Consider the following 19,050-nt stretch of genomic DNA (forward strand, 5'->3'; position numbering starts at 1 on the left):
AATTAATTTTAATTTCAAAATATTTATTAACTTTGATCGGTCATATCACCCATTTTAATGGGCATAAAAACATGAATAATATGACACTAGAACTAGTAATCTGGATTGAAAAAGCCTGCAAAATCTCAAGAATAGCTCATCAAAAATCTAACCATGTAAATTTTAAGGTACGAAATAAAAATTAAAGCAAAAAAAATAGTTTCTCTTTATAGTTCATCAGTTTTTAACGTTTTTTTTTTTTTACTTGAAATATAAAAATATTTAACATGTATAAAGGTATATAAAATTAACATTATTGGGTTGATAATTTTATTCTCTTTTCATCCATTTAATTGTTTCATTATAATTTTCATTTTTATAATTCTTTTCTAATTGTTTTAAAAATTGGCTCTCAAATAAGACGCATATGTTTAAGAACATGAGTAAAATTTTGCTGATGTCTAACAAAAAGTTGCTATCAGCTTTTAATGCTATTTTAATATTTTAATACCATCTCTTTGCTCTAAAGATTTGAAAGGTTCTTGGATTTTTTCCAATTTTGTGTAGACCAACACATGAAGTGACCTTATCGAAAGACCCTTAGCAAGTAATATGCAAATTCATTTTAATTGTTAATTAAAAAGTGAAGCAAACTCACCAGCCCTTGCCAATGCGATTGTGGCCACAGCTCTGATATTGGAATCAGATTCATGCAACATGTCTTCAAGAAAATGAATAACAGCAGGAGAGGAAAAAGATCCTTGAAGTAGAAAAAAAGAGAATAATATAAAAACAAGTGATAAAATTCTTAAAAAGCTGCATTGATAAAATGAATATAAAACTAAAGAGCTTGTTGGGGTATACAATTAGACAATTCAAAAGCTCAGAGGGGTTATCTGTAACAGATCTTGTCAGACCTGATGAATAAAAACAATTAAAAAAAAAAAACAGGTGTGGAAAGAAAGTTTTTAAAAATTAAAAAGTGAGAACTCGGCAGAATTAAATGTCAGTGATCATTCCATTATTTATTTTTTTTTTTTCATTTTTTTTTTTACTTAATCCTCTCTTTTTCTATGTATATCTAATTGTCCTGCTCTTTTCTCTCTAGTTACCCTTTCCTTCTCTCTCTTTAGTTGTCTATATTCTTTTTTCTGTCTCTCTCCCTAATTAGATTATTATTAGCTGTACCTACCCGGTGCTGCCTGAAATGCAGTGAAGTCATGTTAGTTGATTTTGCTTGTGTGTATGTGTGTGCACATTTTATACAATTAATAAAAAAAATAAAATGTTTTTTTTTTTAATGTTTGGACGGAAAAAATAAAATTTTAGATATAAGGGAGACAACTCTTCACAATGAGTTATGGCTCTTGCTCATTTTTATTTTTCTTATTTTCTTTCTTTTTTTTTTTTTTAAATAATTAACTAAAAATGTTTTATATAGATTATATGGACAGGACTGAGTACTATAGAAAAAAATATAATTGTAGTGAAGTATCTTATTCTATTGCCACCAACACAATATCATGTGAAAATTTGCTAGATATAAATAAATTTGGATTTCATATTATCAGGATTCTTCAGACTACCATTCTCTATTTTCACATTTCAATTGATGTAACCTCCAGCTTTCTTCAGGGGTATCTTGAACTCAAGAATGTTTCTGACTAACTCGAGAATCTGCACAGAATTTTGAACAGAACCCTTATTTACTTCACGGGAGTAGCATGCTCTCATTACGTCAGACATGACTGGATAGCGGTCCCAAGTAATTTGCAATTGTATTTTTCACTTGCCCTCACTGAAGATTGAAACTTCAACCTTCAGGACAGTATCATTTTACAACTGAATTTTTCCAAGTACTGTGCCATGGGTACTTAGGACCTTTATCCAGTCAATAATACAAATTAAAAATCCTCATTTCAAAAATTCAGAAATGTAAAAATTGATTTGTTCAAGGAGCCCATACTTTTAAAATCCTAACAAAATTTTAGATACATTATATGCATTAAATTTTCAGATTATAAATATTTTTTAATGTAAACATTCAATTTTAACGTGGTTTCAGTTGATTATGTAAGTTTAGCAAAAATGATTACCTTCATTCTTCACCCCAACACAAAATAATTTTTTTTTATTTAATCTTCAATGTAGCAATCACATGTTTTTAATGTACTATTTTCTCTTGACATACAGCCGTGTGCTTAATTTGCTTTGGTGGGGAAGCAAATGAATACAATACATAGGAAAACTTTATAAGCAAGTAATTGGACAACAACCAATAAAATTACTAAGTCTATGAATACACTTTGTTTAACTAGTTCTTTAAAAAGTTCATATGTTTTCCCACCTGTAGTTAATTGGAGACAGACCACACAAGGAAATAGAGATACTAAGGCCGATCTCATGCAATACACTAGCCTAGAATTCGAATTTGCTCCACTTTTGTAAAGATTTTTTTTTTTTTTAATTCCTTTCTGATTCTACCAAAGTAAAAAAGTATTTATTTGCTAAACAACAGTCTAGTCATATACTCTTTCTTCTGTGAATCGAAAGGACATTTTATCTAGCTGTTTCAGACACGGAGTCAGAAGAGTCATCAATTTCAACTAAAGCTAATTATAATGGTCATGAATACCTAATCAACTCAACGGTGTTTTTTTGCTGTTACCACTTATCAAAACCCAAAATCCAATTGAGAATAAGAGACATAACACACCATTCTATCTATACTAATTATACACCAAGTTTTCAGATTTTAAACTATAAATTTTTAACTCAGATGTTCAATTTTTAAAGGTGTACTCACTTTACCAACAAAGTTAAACACAAAACTGATGCTCACACTCGAATTTTCAAAAAGATATTTTGCAATAAATTTTTGGGTTAAATAATTATCAATCACATAATTATGTAAGGGGATAATTTGCATAAAAACTGAATACCCTTGTTAAAAATCGAACAAATAATTTTTTTTCAAATTTGTTTTTATTATTTCTAATCTGAAAATTTAGTGCTCAATAATCTGAAAATATTGTTTCTCAATTTTAGAGAGGAGCCCAGTTGTTATTTTATGTTGCTGAGAACGTAAATAACAATCTCAAATCTGAAAAAAAAAAATTTTTAAATAAAAATTATACAAAACATAAACGATGATCAAAAAGTTATGTTTAATTTAGAACTATCAAGCTGTATTTACCTAGCATTGTCCAGGATGCAGTTAAGTCATTTCAGTTTGTAATCTTTTTTTTATAATTCATTAAAATTGAATTTCAGAAACAATTCTCCATTTACCAATAAGAGTTATTGCCCTTGCACATTTAATTTTTTTTTTTTTTATCTAAGTTGGTTTTACTATTTATGCATGACAAATTAAGGCACGACAGAGAAACAACTGCTCCTGCTGGTTCTCTATTCATGCGATTTAGACACATCCTTCACGCAACCTGTGATGGCAGACAAATATTTTGAGGTTTTGCCAAAAATAAACTCGATTTCATATAATTTTTATGGCTAAATATTGAGACTAAATTCGTTTTGTTGTTTACGTGCCAAAATTGCTTGAATATTGAATCAGATTCAACCAGTGGTCATGCTTTGTTGTCCATTATCACAGGTTGTTTGAATAATGTGGCAAAAATGCACAAATAAAGGATCGACAAGAGCAGTTGCTATACCTTAATTTATCATACATAAAATAGTAATCTAGATTGTATGAGGTAGATTTTGTAATTTTGATAATCCAACCAATGTAATTTTATTGGCAAACCAATATTCAGAAATACTCAAAAATAGTATTTCTTTTTTTTAAGATTCTGACATGTTGAATGTATTGGTGTTAAAGTCAATTTAGTATTACATATAAAATAGGAAGAGAAAACCCCTTTTTAAATTAGTAACACAGTTCTTTTTTACAATGGATTTTATCTATGCCAGTTGATCCAAGATCTTGGAACAGATATTGGTTAAGATAAAGCAAAAAGATATTTTTTATAAAAATTGATTTTGATACATTGCAAAAGCAAATATTTTGTGAATATTTTTTCATCAGTATTGCAATTTTTCTAAATAAAATATTTTTGCATAACTCACGAAAAGACTTTACTTTGCTCCATCTTAACCATGCCAAGTTTTTCAACCAACTGACTTTAATGATGTTCATTGCCAGGAAGAACCGTGTGTCAACTAAGTTACTAATCTAAAAAGTGTTTTTCCTATTTCATGCGTAATACTAAATTGACTTTAATGCCAATATATTCAATATGTTGTAATCTTAAAAAATAAAAAAAAATAAAAAATACAATTTTTTGAGCTACTGCATAAAGTCTTTTCAATAAAATTACATGGGTCAGGAAAGTACATGATTACCATAATGTTGTAAATAAACTGTAGTGAAGTAGTCATTATATTATTAATAGTATAGTACAATAATAATAATCGGAAGTTGGCTAGTTAGAATCAAAAGTTGATTTGCCAGCTTAAATGTTATTTAGGTCCAACTTTGAAAATCCATCTGGCACAATTTTAGAGATATAGATGTTTAAAAAGATTGCAAACTTACCCAAATTTTGAATGGCTGTTAATCGATGCTCACTGTCCATGTTGAACACCTGTTTCATTGCGTGATACCCAAGAGCATATTTTTGCAATTTGTCATAGAAACACTCCGTTTCCCCATCAGCATTCCTGCAGAACTGCTCATAGACCTCTCGCTGAAGCGTTTGTTTCCCATTGAAGATATCTCGAAAAATCATGTTGATGAAGAAGGCAAGTTTGCTGTAGGAATACTGAGCAGATATCTGCTCTTCATAATCCACGAGGAAGCACTGCTTGAAAACATCCCAAGAGATTTCATTTAATTCAGAGAAATGTCGATCCCAAAAATCAGAGTCGATTTCTGTATCACTATGGCAGGCCTCGTCATCGTAGTCATAGGCATCGTTGCCATGGCCTTTCTTCTGCCAATTTAGAATAGAGTTCTGGCGAAACATTACCTTAAATTTCTGGAAATCCTTCTCATCCACTAACGAATGCTTCTTGCCATTCTGTTTGGCAATTCTTTTCAGGTCAAGTCGAATGCTGGTCGATAAAATGTTGAACTTTTTCTCAAAATCATCCTGAGGGCCAAAGAAGCACCAATTTAATTTGGACAACATTAATTTCCTGTAAAACAAGAGGGAGAGGGATTAAAATCAGGGATGCAAGTAGCCAATGGCAAAAAAAATCAAATTACAAAAGTGTATTTTTTTTTGTCTTCATCCTAGATATTGTTTAGGCAAAATATGGATGAATATACTTTTCAGCAAAAGTAGAAAACAAAGAATTATTTGATAAATTACAAGATCATTTTGAGGAAGCAAAATTGCACAATGGTATGAAGTAAAAAAAAAACTATTGGTAAACTATAATGATTCTCAGAGAACAAGTGCAACTCATCAATGACAGCTATTAATGAAGATATTCAAAAGTATCAAAAAGTCCTTGCTGATTACAGAAATGATTAAAATGATTTTTTATCATTAGTTTTCATTACATAATATTTTCAACAGATTTTCCATATTAAAAATAATTTTTGTAAAATTATTTCACAAAAACTATCTAAGCTAAGTGACTGACTATAGTCAAAGGTAACTCGAAGGTTCCTGTGGTGTAAGAGAAGGACACCACTCAACTCCCAGGATTACTCCACTTGCCCTTGATCCTTCCATTATATTGCTGAATATTTAGCAATAAGGACACATCAAGTACCATTGTTACATGATAAGGGCTGTCCCCTGTTCATGTAAGTATAAAAATAGAGAGATTAGTTAAAATGAAAATAAGAGAAAGCAGAAATCGAACCCTGGACATAAGTTTTAAAGAACAATAGGTTTAAATGGAATGGTCCAGTAAATTGTTAATTCGGATGAAATAAATAATAAATAAACTATTCAATTGTTAAAAGAATGTGGATAATAAAATATGGGTTTAATAAATTAGATATGTAGGTTGAATTCCTTTGTGGAAACAACACAAGAAAAATAGGTTATTGGGAAATCAATGTCGGAAACGTGCAAAGTCGCGCATTATGAAACACGTGAATTTTGCTTACGTGGCCGGGATGCATGGATTTCTCAATATAGGAAGTAAGAATTAGTTGGTCACGGAGACAGTCAGAGAGACAGTCAGGAGAGACAGTCAGGGGAGACGGTCAGTGAGAAAACTCAGAGACAGGCGGACGTCTGAAGCGAGACGTCACTTCAGAAACTAAAATGTGAAACTTTGAGTTCTTAATGAGGAAATCACGACTGGTCGTAAGGAAATAAATTCATCATGTGTTTTGGATAAAGCTCATCTTTGTGTTTGTGATTTCTACAAAAAGGTAAATTGTATTGTTATTATATGTCTGTGTATAAAATGTCATTACATACACATCTCTCTCTCTAAGATACAACATCATATGTAATAAGACAAGAACTCTCACTAAGACTCATATCATTACTAATAAGAACTCACGTAACATACGCGCACAAGTGGTATCGTCTAATAATACTAATAATAATATCACCCAATATATAACAAATCACAATTTGGTGTTCGTGAACCTTTTGCATCAGCGATGCAGAAACCGAACCTGGAGTCGATACCACGAAAAAAAAAAAAAGAAAAAAAGAAACACAACGTTTTAAAGGGGTCCAACATAATTTTAAAAAAATAAATAAATAATACCACGGAAAAAGAAAAATTACACGATCACAGAATTCAAAAAAGAAAAAGAAACACAACGTTTTAAAAGGGTCCAACATAATTTTAAAAAAATAAATAAATAATACCATGGAAAAAGAAAAAATTACACGATCACAGTATTCGAAAAAGAAAAAGAAACACAACGTTTTAACAGGGTCCAACATAATTTTAAAAAAATAAATAAATAATACCACGGAAAAAGAAAAAATTACACGATCACAGAATTCGAAAAAGAAAAAGAAACAACGTTTTAAAAGGGTCCAACATAATTAAAAAAAATAAATAAATAAATAATACCACGGAAAAAGAAAAAAAATTACACGATCACAGAAATGCGAAGAAAAAAAGAAAAGAAAAAAAATTTGAACACACACGCACACAGAAAACAAAAGATACAAGAAATATTAAAAAGAAAAAGAAGAAAAGGCCGATATGCCGTAAAAAGAAATTCGTAGTAATGGAAAAAATAGTAAACAAGTCACCATGCGTAATTCATTGATAAATGAATTGGTCTGTTAAAAAAAAAAAACACACACACACACACGCAAATGCAGAGATTGTGTAATCCATTATTGTTTGTAAATTTGTAGAAGTGTCATTAGAAAATCTGTGTCAATATGAAATCGTTTGGACGAATTGTTGAATTTAATCTGTCAATCAAAACAGGAATTTCAAAGGTCGCATGTACTCTCTGAAACACCGTGTAAATTGTTTGGAAATGCATTTTGTGTTCATAGTGAACTTTTCGGCTTTTGTGTGTTCATTTATTTTGTTTTTGAAAAAAGAAAAAGGGACAATTGTTTTGGACAGACTGTTGAATTGTTGTTTGTTACAGATGATTTTTTTTGTTGTTAAAAAAAAAAAAAGTTATAACTGTTGCAAAATGTTTAAATGTATTAAGGTATTTTTTTTTTTTTTGAAAATGTTTTTATGATGTTGAACAAATATTGTAAATGTCTTATGTAAACTAAATGTTATGATTTTCACAGCAAGAATTCAAAGTTATCCGTAAATATACATTAGATTAAAATGATCTAGTAGAAAATAAGTTAAGACGTATGGTTGGCTTACAAATTCAGTTAGAATTTCAGAAGGGGGACAAGAATTAAAATTACGTAAACGGGTATTTGGAGAGTTTTTAGATGTGATAAGCCGTAAGAAAGATGTTTTGTTTTAGCATTTGGTTTTGTTGGGTTTTTTTTTTAGAGATCCTAAAAATTTTTCTCCAAGAAAAGTGAATTGGTAGGGATTGATAAGCACAAGAAGTGCCCCTATACGAAAAATTTAGGAACCTGGTTAATTAAGTGCTTAAAATAAGCTGGTTGCACGTAACGACTCCAAGCAAAGTAGTAAGTAAGTCTTGGCTTAGTTAATAAACAGGCGTTGGAAAGAATACGATAATTCTTAAGGGGACCAGTAAACCGATGAGAGGTAGTCCCGAGGCAATCACATATAGCTTAATGAAGTAAGAGACAGGCAAAAATATGCCGTAGATTACGTAAGAAAGATATAACCTTGTATTTTTTTTTTAGAGAAGCATGAATGTGGGATATATCTGCTGGATCTTGGAAGCCCTGGTAGGAGAAAAGAAAAATCACAAAAAAAAAAAAAAAATCGGGCAATTAGATAGAATTTAGGCGCAATTAAGTTGTTGGTCGCAGGAAACGTGTTAGTTAGTTAGGGGTGATATTTCTAAATCCTCGTCGAAGTTTCAAGAATCCAAGCAAGGAAATCCGAGTGAATCCGTATGAGAGAAAAAAAGGTATATCTTAAACTTCTGAAGCCAACCACAAAGATTTAAGTATATGAGCTTTGGTATGTCCCATATAAGATACTTATAGAATAAAAAACAAAGCCATACTTGATAAGACTAACCATGCAGAAAGAGAGATCAGAACACTTTTGAGACGAAGGAAGTCGTCCATTTCGAGAAAGGTGAAAACCTCTAGTCTGCGGCATATGGGTGGCTGGAAAATAGCTGATGTGAATCATAGGTAAATACCCTACACCCAAAAAGTAAATGCCACAAAGATCAGAAAGGTTCTGATCTTATAAAAAAAATAAATAATTGTGAAGTCGGCCGTGAAGGGCTGACTGTAAGAGACTTTTTTTTTGTGTTTTTTTAGCCTGATCTTTCTAGCCGTGTGGTTGTGTAGATGTAAAAATAAAAAAATGTACTAAAGTTAAAAATGCATACATTTTTTTTTGTGAAATATGGAAGGGAGGGATGTTACATGATAAGGGCTGTCCCCTGTTCATGTAAGTATAAAAATAGAGAGATTAGTTAAAATGAAAATAAGAGAAAGCAGAAATCGAACCCTGGACATAAGTTTTAAAGAACAATAGGTTTAAATGGAATGTCCAGTAAATTGTTAATTCGGATGAAATAAATAATAAATAAACTATTCAATTGTTAAAAGAATGTGGATAATAAAATATGGGTTACTTAAATTAGATATGTAGGTTAAATTCCAACACAAGAAAAATAGGTTATTGGGAAATCAATGTCGGAAACGTGCAAAGTCGCGCATGTTGAAACACGTGAATTTTGCTTACGTGGCCGGGATGCATGGATTTCTCAATATAGGAAGTGGGAGTTAGTTGGTCGCAGAGACAGTCAGAGAGACAGTCAGGGGAGACGGTCAGTGAGAAAACTCAGAGACAGGCGGACGTCTGAAGCGAGACGTCACTTCAGAAACTAAAATGTGAAACTTTGAGTTCTTAATGAGGAAATCACAACCGGTCGTAAGGAAATAAATTCATCATGTGTTTTGGATAAAGCTCATCTTTGTGTTTGTGATTTCTACAAAAAGGTAAATTGTATTGTTATTATATGTCTGTGTATAAAATATCATTACATACACATCTCTCTCTCTAAGATACAACATCATATGTAATAAGACAAGAACTCTCACTAAGACTCATATCATTACTAATAAGAACTCACGTAACATACGCGCACAAGTGGTATCGTCTAATAATACTAATAATAACTATATAACACCATTTCTAAATCTTTGGTATAAATTGACCAAAGATTGAATACCAGTCTCCCTGCCCATTAGCAAACACTCTTACATTATGCCAAATAGACTGGTTATATCTAGCTTGAATTTTAATCCATTGAAGTTAATCACAATAAATATAGGAATAATATATAAAAGTTAATGATGGAAATGATTTTTTTTTAATTTTGGTCAAGTATCTTTCAATTGGATTTTTTATAATTAAACTCCAATTGCATTAAAAACAGTTTGATTGGTGACATCATAAAATTCTGATGAAAATTCATGTATGGGTGTCTAGTTTGAGTAATTCCAAAAATGCCACATTTCACTGAGGGCCAGAAAAAAAATGTAACCAATATCTCTGATTGTGTCATATGTGTATATGTTTGTATGTATGTGATTCACTCCTAAACTAGATTCTGAATTTATTCATGAAGTTATCGAATATTTCTGTCTTTTCTTATACTCTATTCAGGTGAACTATCACAAAATTTGTAGTCTGCTCCTAAAGACAAAGAAATCAATTAAATATTACAATGAAAAAAAAAAAGAAAAAATAGAATTATCAAAATTCAAACTTACATTCCAGAATTAAGATGTCCACCAAGTTCATTGAAATTATTGACACAAGCAACAGGAATGATAATGGAATTTGTGATGTAGGCTAATGCCAGGTCATTCTGGCATGCTTTGTCATGGACTGAATCCAGGGATAGGATTATCAGAAATACCTTTAAAACAATAAAAAAAAAAAAGAATAATTAATTCAAGAAAAAAAAAAAACATTTGAAAAAGGAAAATATTTTACAAAAAAGAAAGGCAAAGTAATCAAATTTTGAAACAGATTTCTGAACATTTATTCTCATCTAATATATTAAGTTAGTCTGTTTATTTTCATCAATAACGTTTTTCTACAAAATATTTGATTTAGGTTTATTACTTTTTTCTTTTGTAGCACATTAAAAAGAATTAAAAAAATCAATACACATCATCTTCGTATTCGATTTAGTGTTTTACATGCATTAGAGTTGTCTTCCTCTGCACATGACAAATTGTAAAACAGCGCCAACAAATTAATATTTGAAAAATAAAATTTAAAAAAAACAGCAAAATCAGACAATTTTGCAAATATTAATTTGTTGGCGCTGTTTTACAATTTGTCATTGCAAAGGGAGATAACTCATTTACTAAGAGATTTGTTCATTTTTACAGCTTATAATTTAAGGTGCAATAATTTTTTTAATTAAAACATTAAAAAAGAAAGCTGCAACAAATTTGTTAAAATGTAACAAAGTTGATATTATTAATACAAAATGTAGTCTTCATGCGACTTAAGAGAAGACGAACGAACCCATATTTTCATTAGATGAAAACATTAAGTTTGGCAACTTTTTTTTCTTAATTAAAAATGGTAAGGTTATTAAGAAATTAGTCTTTAACCTTAAAAAATACCAAGAGTAAAACTCTTTATTAAAACAAGGATGAAACTTTTAAAGCTGTGGTGACTTTTTTCTTACTGTAACAAAGCTTATAATATCAATAACACTAACATATAGTTTTTAACGTTACAAATAATGAAAATGTGACGATAGTTGTAGAGGTATTGTAATTTTTATCAAACAAAAACTGCGATTTATTAATCATGTTAAAAATTTAGTGTTGGTGTTAATATTATAAGCTTTGTTCAGTAATAAAAAAATCTTTTTAAAGCTGCCACAGCCTTTTTTTTTTCATATTTTTATCTTTGTTTTATTATTTGTTTGAAAAAAACAAAATATATATATATATATAATTTCCTATTGTAACATTTAATCTCTTAAGTTGTAAAAAATATAGAAAAAAGTTGCCACAGCTTACAACTATCAGCACATTTTCAAGTCACTGTAGCTTTAAAAGTTTTTTTTTTTTTGTTTTTTGTTTTTTTACATAGGCATCACCACATTATCAAGGCCCAGAGGCCACTCAAGGATAAGGGTTAAAGAGTGTACAGTAGAAATTGGACACTATAGTAATCATTAGTAATGAAAATTTGGTAAATTTGATAACTTATATGGAACGGCTCATCAAGAACTTATTTACTTTAGACTTGAACACAACCATATTGTAGTCAGCCGGAAAGCAGGAAAACGGAAGACAATTCCACAGGCGTGCAGTTCTAAGAAAGAAGCTTTGTTCATGGAATCTACATTTAGGTTTAGGCACAGATAAAGAGTGGGGGAAATTATTGATAGTGTTTACAGCTAGACGAGTGTTTCTTGTGAAAGTTTGGCGAGGGGGGACCATAGATTGAAGCTCAGTTGAACACTTTCCATGAAAATAACGATACATCAGAGACAAACTTGCAACATCTCTTCTGTGAGATAGAGGTTGCAAGGAGGAGAAAAGGACATCTCCTATGAGGCTACGAAGTCTATTTTGAACTCTATCAAGGCAGGACAAGTCCTTTCTAGCAGCTCCTGCCCAGATGTGGCAACAGTATTCCATCCTTGGACGTACCTGGCTCTTATATAGATAGAGAATAGCATCAGCAGTGAGATATCTACCGGATCGATAGAAAGATCCCACCATTTTTCCAGCGGCCTTGGCAACAGATTTGATGTACGTGTTCCATTTAAGATCAGGAGTAATGGTCAAGCCCAGAAGCTTGTCAAAACTTGAGGCCTCCTGAAGACGAGAGCTATTCATTTCAATTGATGACAAATGTGGATTAGAATGTTGATGATGTAAAGAGAGAAGCTTGGTTTTAGATGCATTAAAAGTAACCAGCCACTCCTTTCCCCATTGTACTACGTGCTCAAGATCAGAGGAGAGAGAATTGGAAAGAACTTGGTCGTTTACTGTCTTAGATGTGGTACCATAAATGGTAGTGTCGTCAGCATAAATGTCTACAAATGATGTAAGGATATGATTTGGAAGATCATTAATGTAGATCAGGAAAAGAGTTGGGCCCAGGATGGATCCCTGAGGGACACCGGCATTAATACTGTGAGCTTCTGATTTTTTCCCCTCAACTACTACTCTTATGAACCTATTAGAAAGAAATGATTTAATAATTGAGAAGACTTTTCCAGCTATACCATAGCTAGCGATCTTATGAAGTAAACCTTTATGCCATACCCTATCAAAGGCTTTAGATATGTCAAGAGCAATTGCCCTAGAAAGATTGCCACCGTCGAGAGATTTGCTAATCCTATGCGATATAACTGTAAGGACATCTGCTGTAGATCTAGCAGAACGGAAACCATATTGAGTGTCACTAAGAAGGTTATTTTTGTTGAGATGGTTGATTACTTCTGTATTTAACACAGATTCTAGCAACTTACTCATGACGCACAGGAGACTTATTGGCCTGTACTGAGAGGGGGATGAGCGATCACCTGAATTCTTAAATACAGGGCATACTGATGAGATTTTCCAGGGAGATGGGAAACTATTCTCCTTAAGACAACGTTTAAACAGTTTTGTAAGTATGGGCGCTAGTTCAGGTTGAAGTTTTTTGAGTACTATAATTGGAATACTGTCAGGGCCAGTTGCTTTACTCGAATCAAGGTTTTTGATTAGCTTCGCAACATCACGTACAGATATACGTATATCACATAGCGTGTTTTCTGATACAGGAGGAAATATTGGGGGTTGGCGGTCTTGGTCGCAAAGGGTAGAATTAGCTGCAAAGTTCTTGACAAAGAGTTTGGCTTTGTCTGATGCTGACGAGATTACCTCAAGTCCATTGATAATAGTTGGGATGGAGCACACGCTTCTGTTCAGGATTCTGTTTGCTATTTGCCAAAACTGGTGGGAACCAAGCCGCTGCTCAGCTACTTTGGACTTAACAGATTGAGCATACAACTCTCTTGCGTTCCTTATTACTTTCTTACAATGGTTGCTGGCAGTCCTGAAAACGGCTTTAGTTTCCATACATCTATTACGTTTGAAGCAGTGGAAAAAGTGATTTCTGTGCGCAATGGCAGCAGCACATTCTGGAGAGAACCATGGCTGGCTGTTAGGTTTTTGCTGGAACTTTTTAGAGGGTATGAAATGGTCAATACCTACAAATAACCATTCAGTCAGGTCTAATACTATAGAGGACACATCCTTTTTAAACATGGAATGCAGAGGTAGATCAGATATAAATGTACGGAAGCTATCCCAGTCAGCCTTAGTGTATCGATATACTGTACGATGAAGAGGTACGTCTGGGGACTTATTACATTTCATTTTTATCTTAATTGATACAACAGAGTGGTCGGAAGATCCAAGAGGCGGCAGAACAGAAACTGAACATAGTTCAGGGCAAGTTGTGAGAAAAAGGTCTAGTAGGCTCGCATACTGGCCGTCATTATCGGGCACACGGGTAGGTTCCTGAACAATCTGAGTGAGGTCATAGGCAATGGAGAAATCATGACAGAACCTCCCCTCATCATCGGTCTTGTTTGAGTGGGTCAACCATTCGATGTTGTGAACATTGAAGTCTCCACATACGTGAATGTTAGCTGAAGGATAAGCAGAAAGGACTTGGTCAATTTTCTCAGATATGCTTTGAAAGATAGTAACTCCGCTGTTGTGGGGGCGATAGAGAGTAAATATAAATGCAGTAGTGTGAGCTAAAGCAACCCGGAAGCACATATAGGGTAAGTTAGGATCTTCCCTGGAGATGTCCCTCCCACATGGAAAGCTATCTTTAATATAGGCACATATTCCATGCCCATGGCGATTTTGGGGGTCAGATTTAGAAGTTAAGTTAGAGTATCCTGTAATTGCAAACTCATCTAGGGAAATAGCCTGTCCAATGCCAGTTTCACTTAAAAATAAAAGGTCTGGTTCAGTCTCCTCTAATTGGGTTTCAACCTCTGGAAGGTTAGAAGTTTCATCCTTGTTTTATTAATGAGTTTCATTCTTGGTATTTTTTAAAAGTTAAAGATTAATTTCTTAATAACCATACCATAACATTTACTTTTTAATTAAAAAAAAAATTTGCGAACTTCTTTTTTTTAAATGCTTGTATTATGTTAATTCTTTTTTTAAGTGTTTTCATCTAATGAAAATATTGTGGGTTCGTTGGTTTTCTCTTAATAGTTGTGTAAAGACTACATTTTGTATTATTAATGTTATCAACTTTATTGCATAAAAAAAAAACTTTGTCGCAACTTTCTTTTTTAATGTTTTAATTTTTAAAAAATATCGAGCGTCCTAAATTATGAGATGAAAAAAAATGAACAAATTTCTTAGTAAATGAGAGTCGTTTCCCTCTGTACAGTGACAAATTGTAAAACAGGGCCGTTTTGTTTTCTGAAGATTGAATTGTATTTTTACAGATTTTACAAACAATTTCTGTTTTTGCAGATGTCTTTTTTTCATTTTTATTTTGTAAATATTAATCACAATTAACAAATAAGATCAAACAGTATTTATCAAAAATTTATTATCATCAACCGGATTTAGTGTAAAGGTATGTTTTGCTTTATAAGAAATAAATGATAAAAATAAACAGTGTTTATTAAAAATACATCTACAACAGATTAATGCAGTAGATAAATCTTTCCAATCCTTGCTTAAAAATATTAAATAAAACTATCAATAAAATTGGCAAATGTTTTTGGAAGCTAAACGCTTCAATATAATGATAATGTTTCTACAGTTTTAATTTGTTGGATTTTTAAATCAACTACTTTTAAGATATTATGGTGCCGACTATAGTTTTTTTGTTTTTTGTTTTTCCAAACAATTTCCATATTGTGTGTGAGGTGTTGGTAGATTGTATTTGAGTTTCTAAAATATCCATTAATTGTCTCCCCTTATTTGTTAAAGTTGCTTGGATTGGCCAAAATGTATATCCAATCACAATTCCGTGATTGGGTATATATTTTGTGAGCTGACACATATAAACTTAAACACTTAGGGCTCCTGCTTTTTTTTTTCATTTTCACATAAAGGTAATGTCATACTCAAGACATATACACTATAATGTCAGCAGATGACATATGAAATAAGCACCCTGAAAGCCAAAAGACTCAATCGTGATACATTTCAATCAACACCAGTTGACTGAACACACCTATCATTTGTAAACAAAAATACACAACCCGAGTTGTTTGTTTTATTCATTGATTTTAACATTTAACAATATTACAGAAAGATTTAAAGGAAAGTGTAGGGGGATATTTTTTATGTACGGTGAGTTGAGATGATCTATGATTATTCAATTAATTTTTTTCTTTTAGGTATTTAAGAAAACCATATCAAATATTTATTTTTTATGCATTTTTTCTTTTACAAAACTTATTAATAAACAGATGCAGACATTGTGTGTCTATCTTGTTAAATTATTTTTTTAATGAGTTAATTTTCTACGATTATGCAATTTATATTTAAATTTAAAAAATACAAAAACTTGACCTTCCATAGCATGCTAGATAACAACTTAAGATTTTCCCACTATATTGGTTTTTTTTTTGTGTGAATTCTATAAATAAAATTCATCCACTGGCAATAAAAAGCTATTGGAATTGTCAAAAACAGTTTATAAAATCAATGCTCAGTTGTAGATGATCTCACAGATTGTTATCTAAAGGAATTTCTGTGCCATGAAAGACACTCAGAAAATACCTTTTTCAAATAGGCAAGTAAATAGAATATTTTTTAAATAAACGTTATAAAAATATTTGTAAATAAATTTTTGTATTTGTTAAATATTATTTCATTTGTTTATACTTGTTGCTCACAGAAAAAAAATGATCTCTGCAATGTTTCATTTGCTTATTAAGTTTTGTAAATTAAACTAAAGATTTATTTGATGCACAAAAATTTCCTAGGTCTAGAAGGATTTCTCCTTCACTCACCGAAAACAATAAAGGGGAGCATCCAAAAGTCTCATTTAAAAAAAAAAAAAAAAAAAAATCATGATTTCTCCGTTCGTTTTAAAATGTTTTGTTAAATAAAAGCCCCCCCCCCTTCCAAGAAAAAAAAGTGCTCCCAACATAAAATATATTTCCTCGCTTTTCTTAAAATCTAAAATATATTTAAAATATATTCTCTCTATTTTTGTTTAAATAAATCTTTCCTTTATATTAAAACATTGACGAATAAAAAAAACAACTTAGGTTGTGCATGTTTGTTTACAAATAACATGTATGTTTAGTCATCTGGTATCGATTGAAATGTGTCCTGGTTGAGTCTCTTGGCTTCTGGGGTCCTTATTCACTATTTCATCCATATCAACTTACTTTGGAATTCACCACAGCTTTTCCTTTAGTGGAGGATGTATACTCGCCAACATTCTCTTTATTATTGTTGAAATTGGTTTCATACCAAACTGACCAATCAAACGCCTTCAGTTTACCTGAAACGTACAAGAAAAATGAATAGTAGAGGTTACACAGGCAATAATGATAGCAATATTAATAAAAAGAACATTGAAAAGTGAAAAATGATATGAGAAGGATAAGATAGTTGTGTAATGCAAGTCTTAAAGACAGCCTTAATTCTGCTGATCTCAGAAGAAGATTAAATGTGGACAATGTAAAATAGGTGCAGAACAGGAGACTTTGATAGTATGACCACATTGAAAAAAAAAATGGAAAGTTTTTGGATTAGTAAATGTAGAACAGTTGAAGTATCAGGTTTAGTTCACAGAAAAAGATCAAAGAAAAGATGAAACGTGTGTCCTCAACCCTAATTTGCCAGGTTTCATTTCCATACAGCATCACACTACATACACATGCCTAGTGGACTTTTCCTTTAGTCAACAGTGGTAATGTTATAATGTTATACTGGTTAGTTATGGCATAAAGTTAAACTATTATATTAATATAAAAAGGATAAGTTTTTTTTTAGGACATAATTTGCAAAAAATATATTTGAATTGATCTATGAAATGTCTCAGATTCAGCAAGTAAATGTTTAATCTATATACTAATAAAAAGTTATGTTTTTAGAGTCTATCTGTTCATATACAAATAGAAAAGTGATTGGTTAAAAAAAAAAAAAAAAAAGGGAGGAATAAGCAGAGTACACATTACTAAGGCAATAGTTTTTATGATATCAATGCCAGAGTTTAAGTCTCACCTAAGTCTAAAGGATGTTTTTTAACTGGATATGTTTTATAAATTCCAGGAAAGTGATATAAAAAAGTTACAAAAATGTTTTTGGAAACTAAGTGAGATTTTTTTTCTTTTGCTAAACTGCAACAAAAATAGACAAAAGGTTATCTATATATCTATAAGAGTGAAAATGTCTGTGTGTACATTTCCCTAGCAATAACTGTCAATTTTTGGTCTACAGACTCGAAATCTGACATACAGGGTATTGAGATTTGGGAAAATCTTAAATCTGGTTTTGTCCAGAAATGTTGGTGTTAAAGGATCAAAGTTGAACGATTTGACCTTTGAAAACTCTACCAAACTCTGACAATTTTGGGTCTAAACACTTAAAATTTTAGATATAGGTTACTTGGACATGGGTCTAACTTTATAATTTCATTTGAGCCCAAAATAATAAACACTAAGGTCATAATTCGGGCCAAAGTTAAAAAAAAAAACTTACCTTTGTGGTCACTACGAAATTACTCTGCCAATTTTTGGTCTAAACATTTGAAATTTTAAATAAAATGTATTCAGGCATAGGGCAAGCTTTTTAATCGTTTTTTGGCCAAAAAAGTTGGTAGCCAAGAAGTCAAAGTTCAAAAGATTTGACCTTTGCGATCTCTAGCAAACTATTAAGCCAATTTTGGGTCTAAACATTTGAAATTTTACATAAATGGTATTCAAACATGCAATGCAGCAAGCTTTTTAACCAGTTTTTGAGTGAAAATTTCACTGTCAAGAGGTCAGAGTTGAGAGATTTGACCTTTGCAGGCTCTACAAAATCCCTCCACCAATTATGGGTATAAACACTTGAAATTTTAGATGTAGATTACTTGAACATAGGTCAAACATTTTAATTTTATTTGAGCCCAAAACAAAAGTTAAGGGGTCAAAATTTTAAAAAATTGACCTCTGGTGTCTCAACTTTTCTCTATGGTAGTTAAGGAAAACTATTATATAGAAAGGCATTACTATACATATGCACATAAAGTTATGAACAGTACATAGAGCCCGAGCAAAGCCGGGCTGAATTGCTAGTTCGATAATAATTCCAAACAAATTATTTTTGCTTAAAATCCCAATTTCTAATGTTTTTTCACCAACACAATACGTAAATACATAAATCAGTTACTCACTCATCCAAATACTAAGTAGTATTTTTTATAGAAAACTTAAAATACCTTTTTTCATAGTAGCTATAAAAGATAGTGTCAAGCTCTTTACCTACCTTCTATCTATGTTGTTCATTACAACCCCCACTG

At 31.4% G+C, this 19,050-nt stretch overlaps 1 protein-coding gene across 3 annotated transcripts in view; it reads right to left on the reverse strand.

Moving 5' to 3' along the window:
• The window catches only part of LOC145268716 (uncharacterized), a 90,609-nt gene that overhangs the window by 15,045 nt on the left and 56,514 nt on the right, over positions 1 to 19,050 (reverse strand). For all 3 annotated transcript variants that reach the window (XM_080124469.1, XM_080124306.1, XM_080124389.1), the window contains exons 3-6: positions 16,931 to 17,046; positions 10,293 to 10,441; positions 4,538 to 5,139; positions 638 to 739 (exon numbers count right to left, since the gene is read on the reverse strand). In XM_080124469.1, coding sequence (XP_079980595.1) covers positions 638 to 739; positions 4,538 to 5,139; positions 10,293 to 10,441; positions 16,931 to 17,046 — 969 coding nt within the window. The remainder of the gene's footprint in view (positions 1 to 637; positions 740 to 4,537; positions 5,140 to 10,292; positions 10,442 to 16,930; positions 17,047 to 19,050) is intronic.

The sequence above is a fragment of the Euprymna scolopes genome, chromosome 1 (genome assembly GCF_053919585.1).
Source record: "Euprymna scolopes isolate OS-2025 chromosome 1, ASM5391958v1, whole genome shotgun sequence".
Classification (NCBI taxonomy): Eukaryota; Metazoa; Mollusca; class Cephalopoda; order Sepiida; family Sepiolidae; genus Euprymna; species Euprymna scolopes.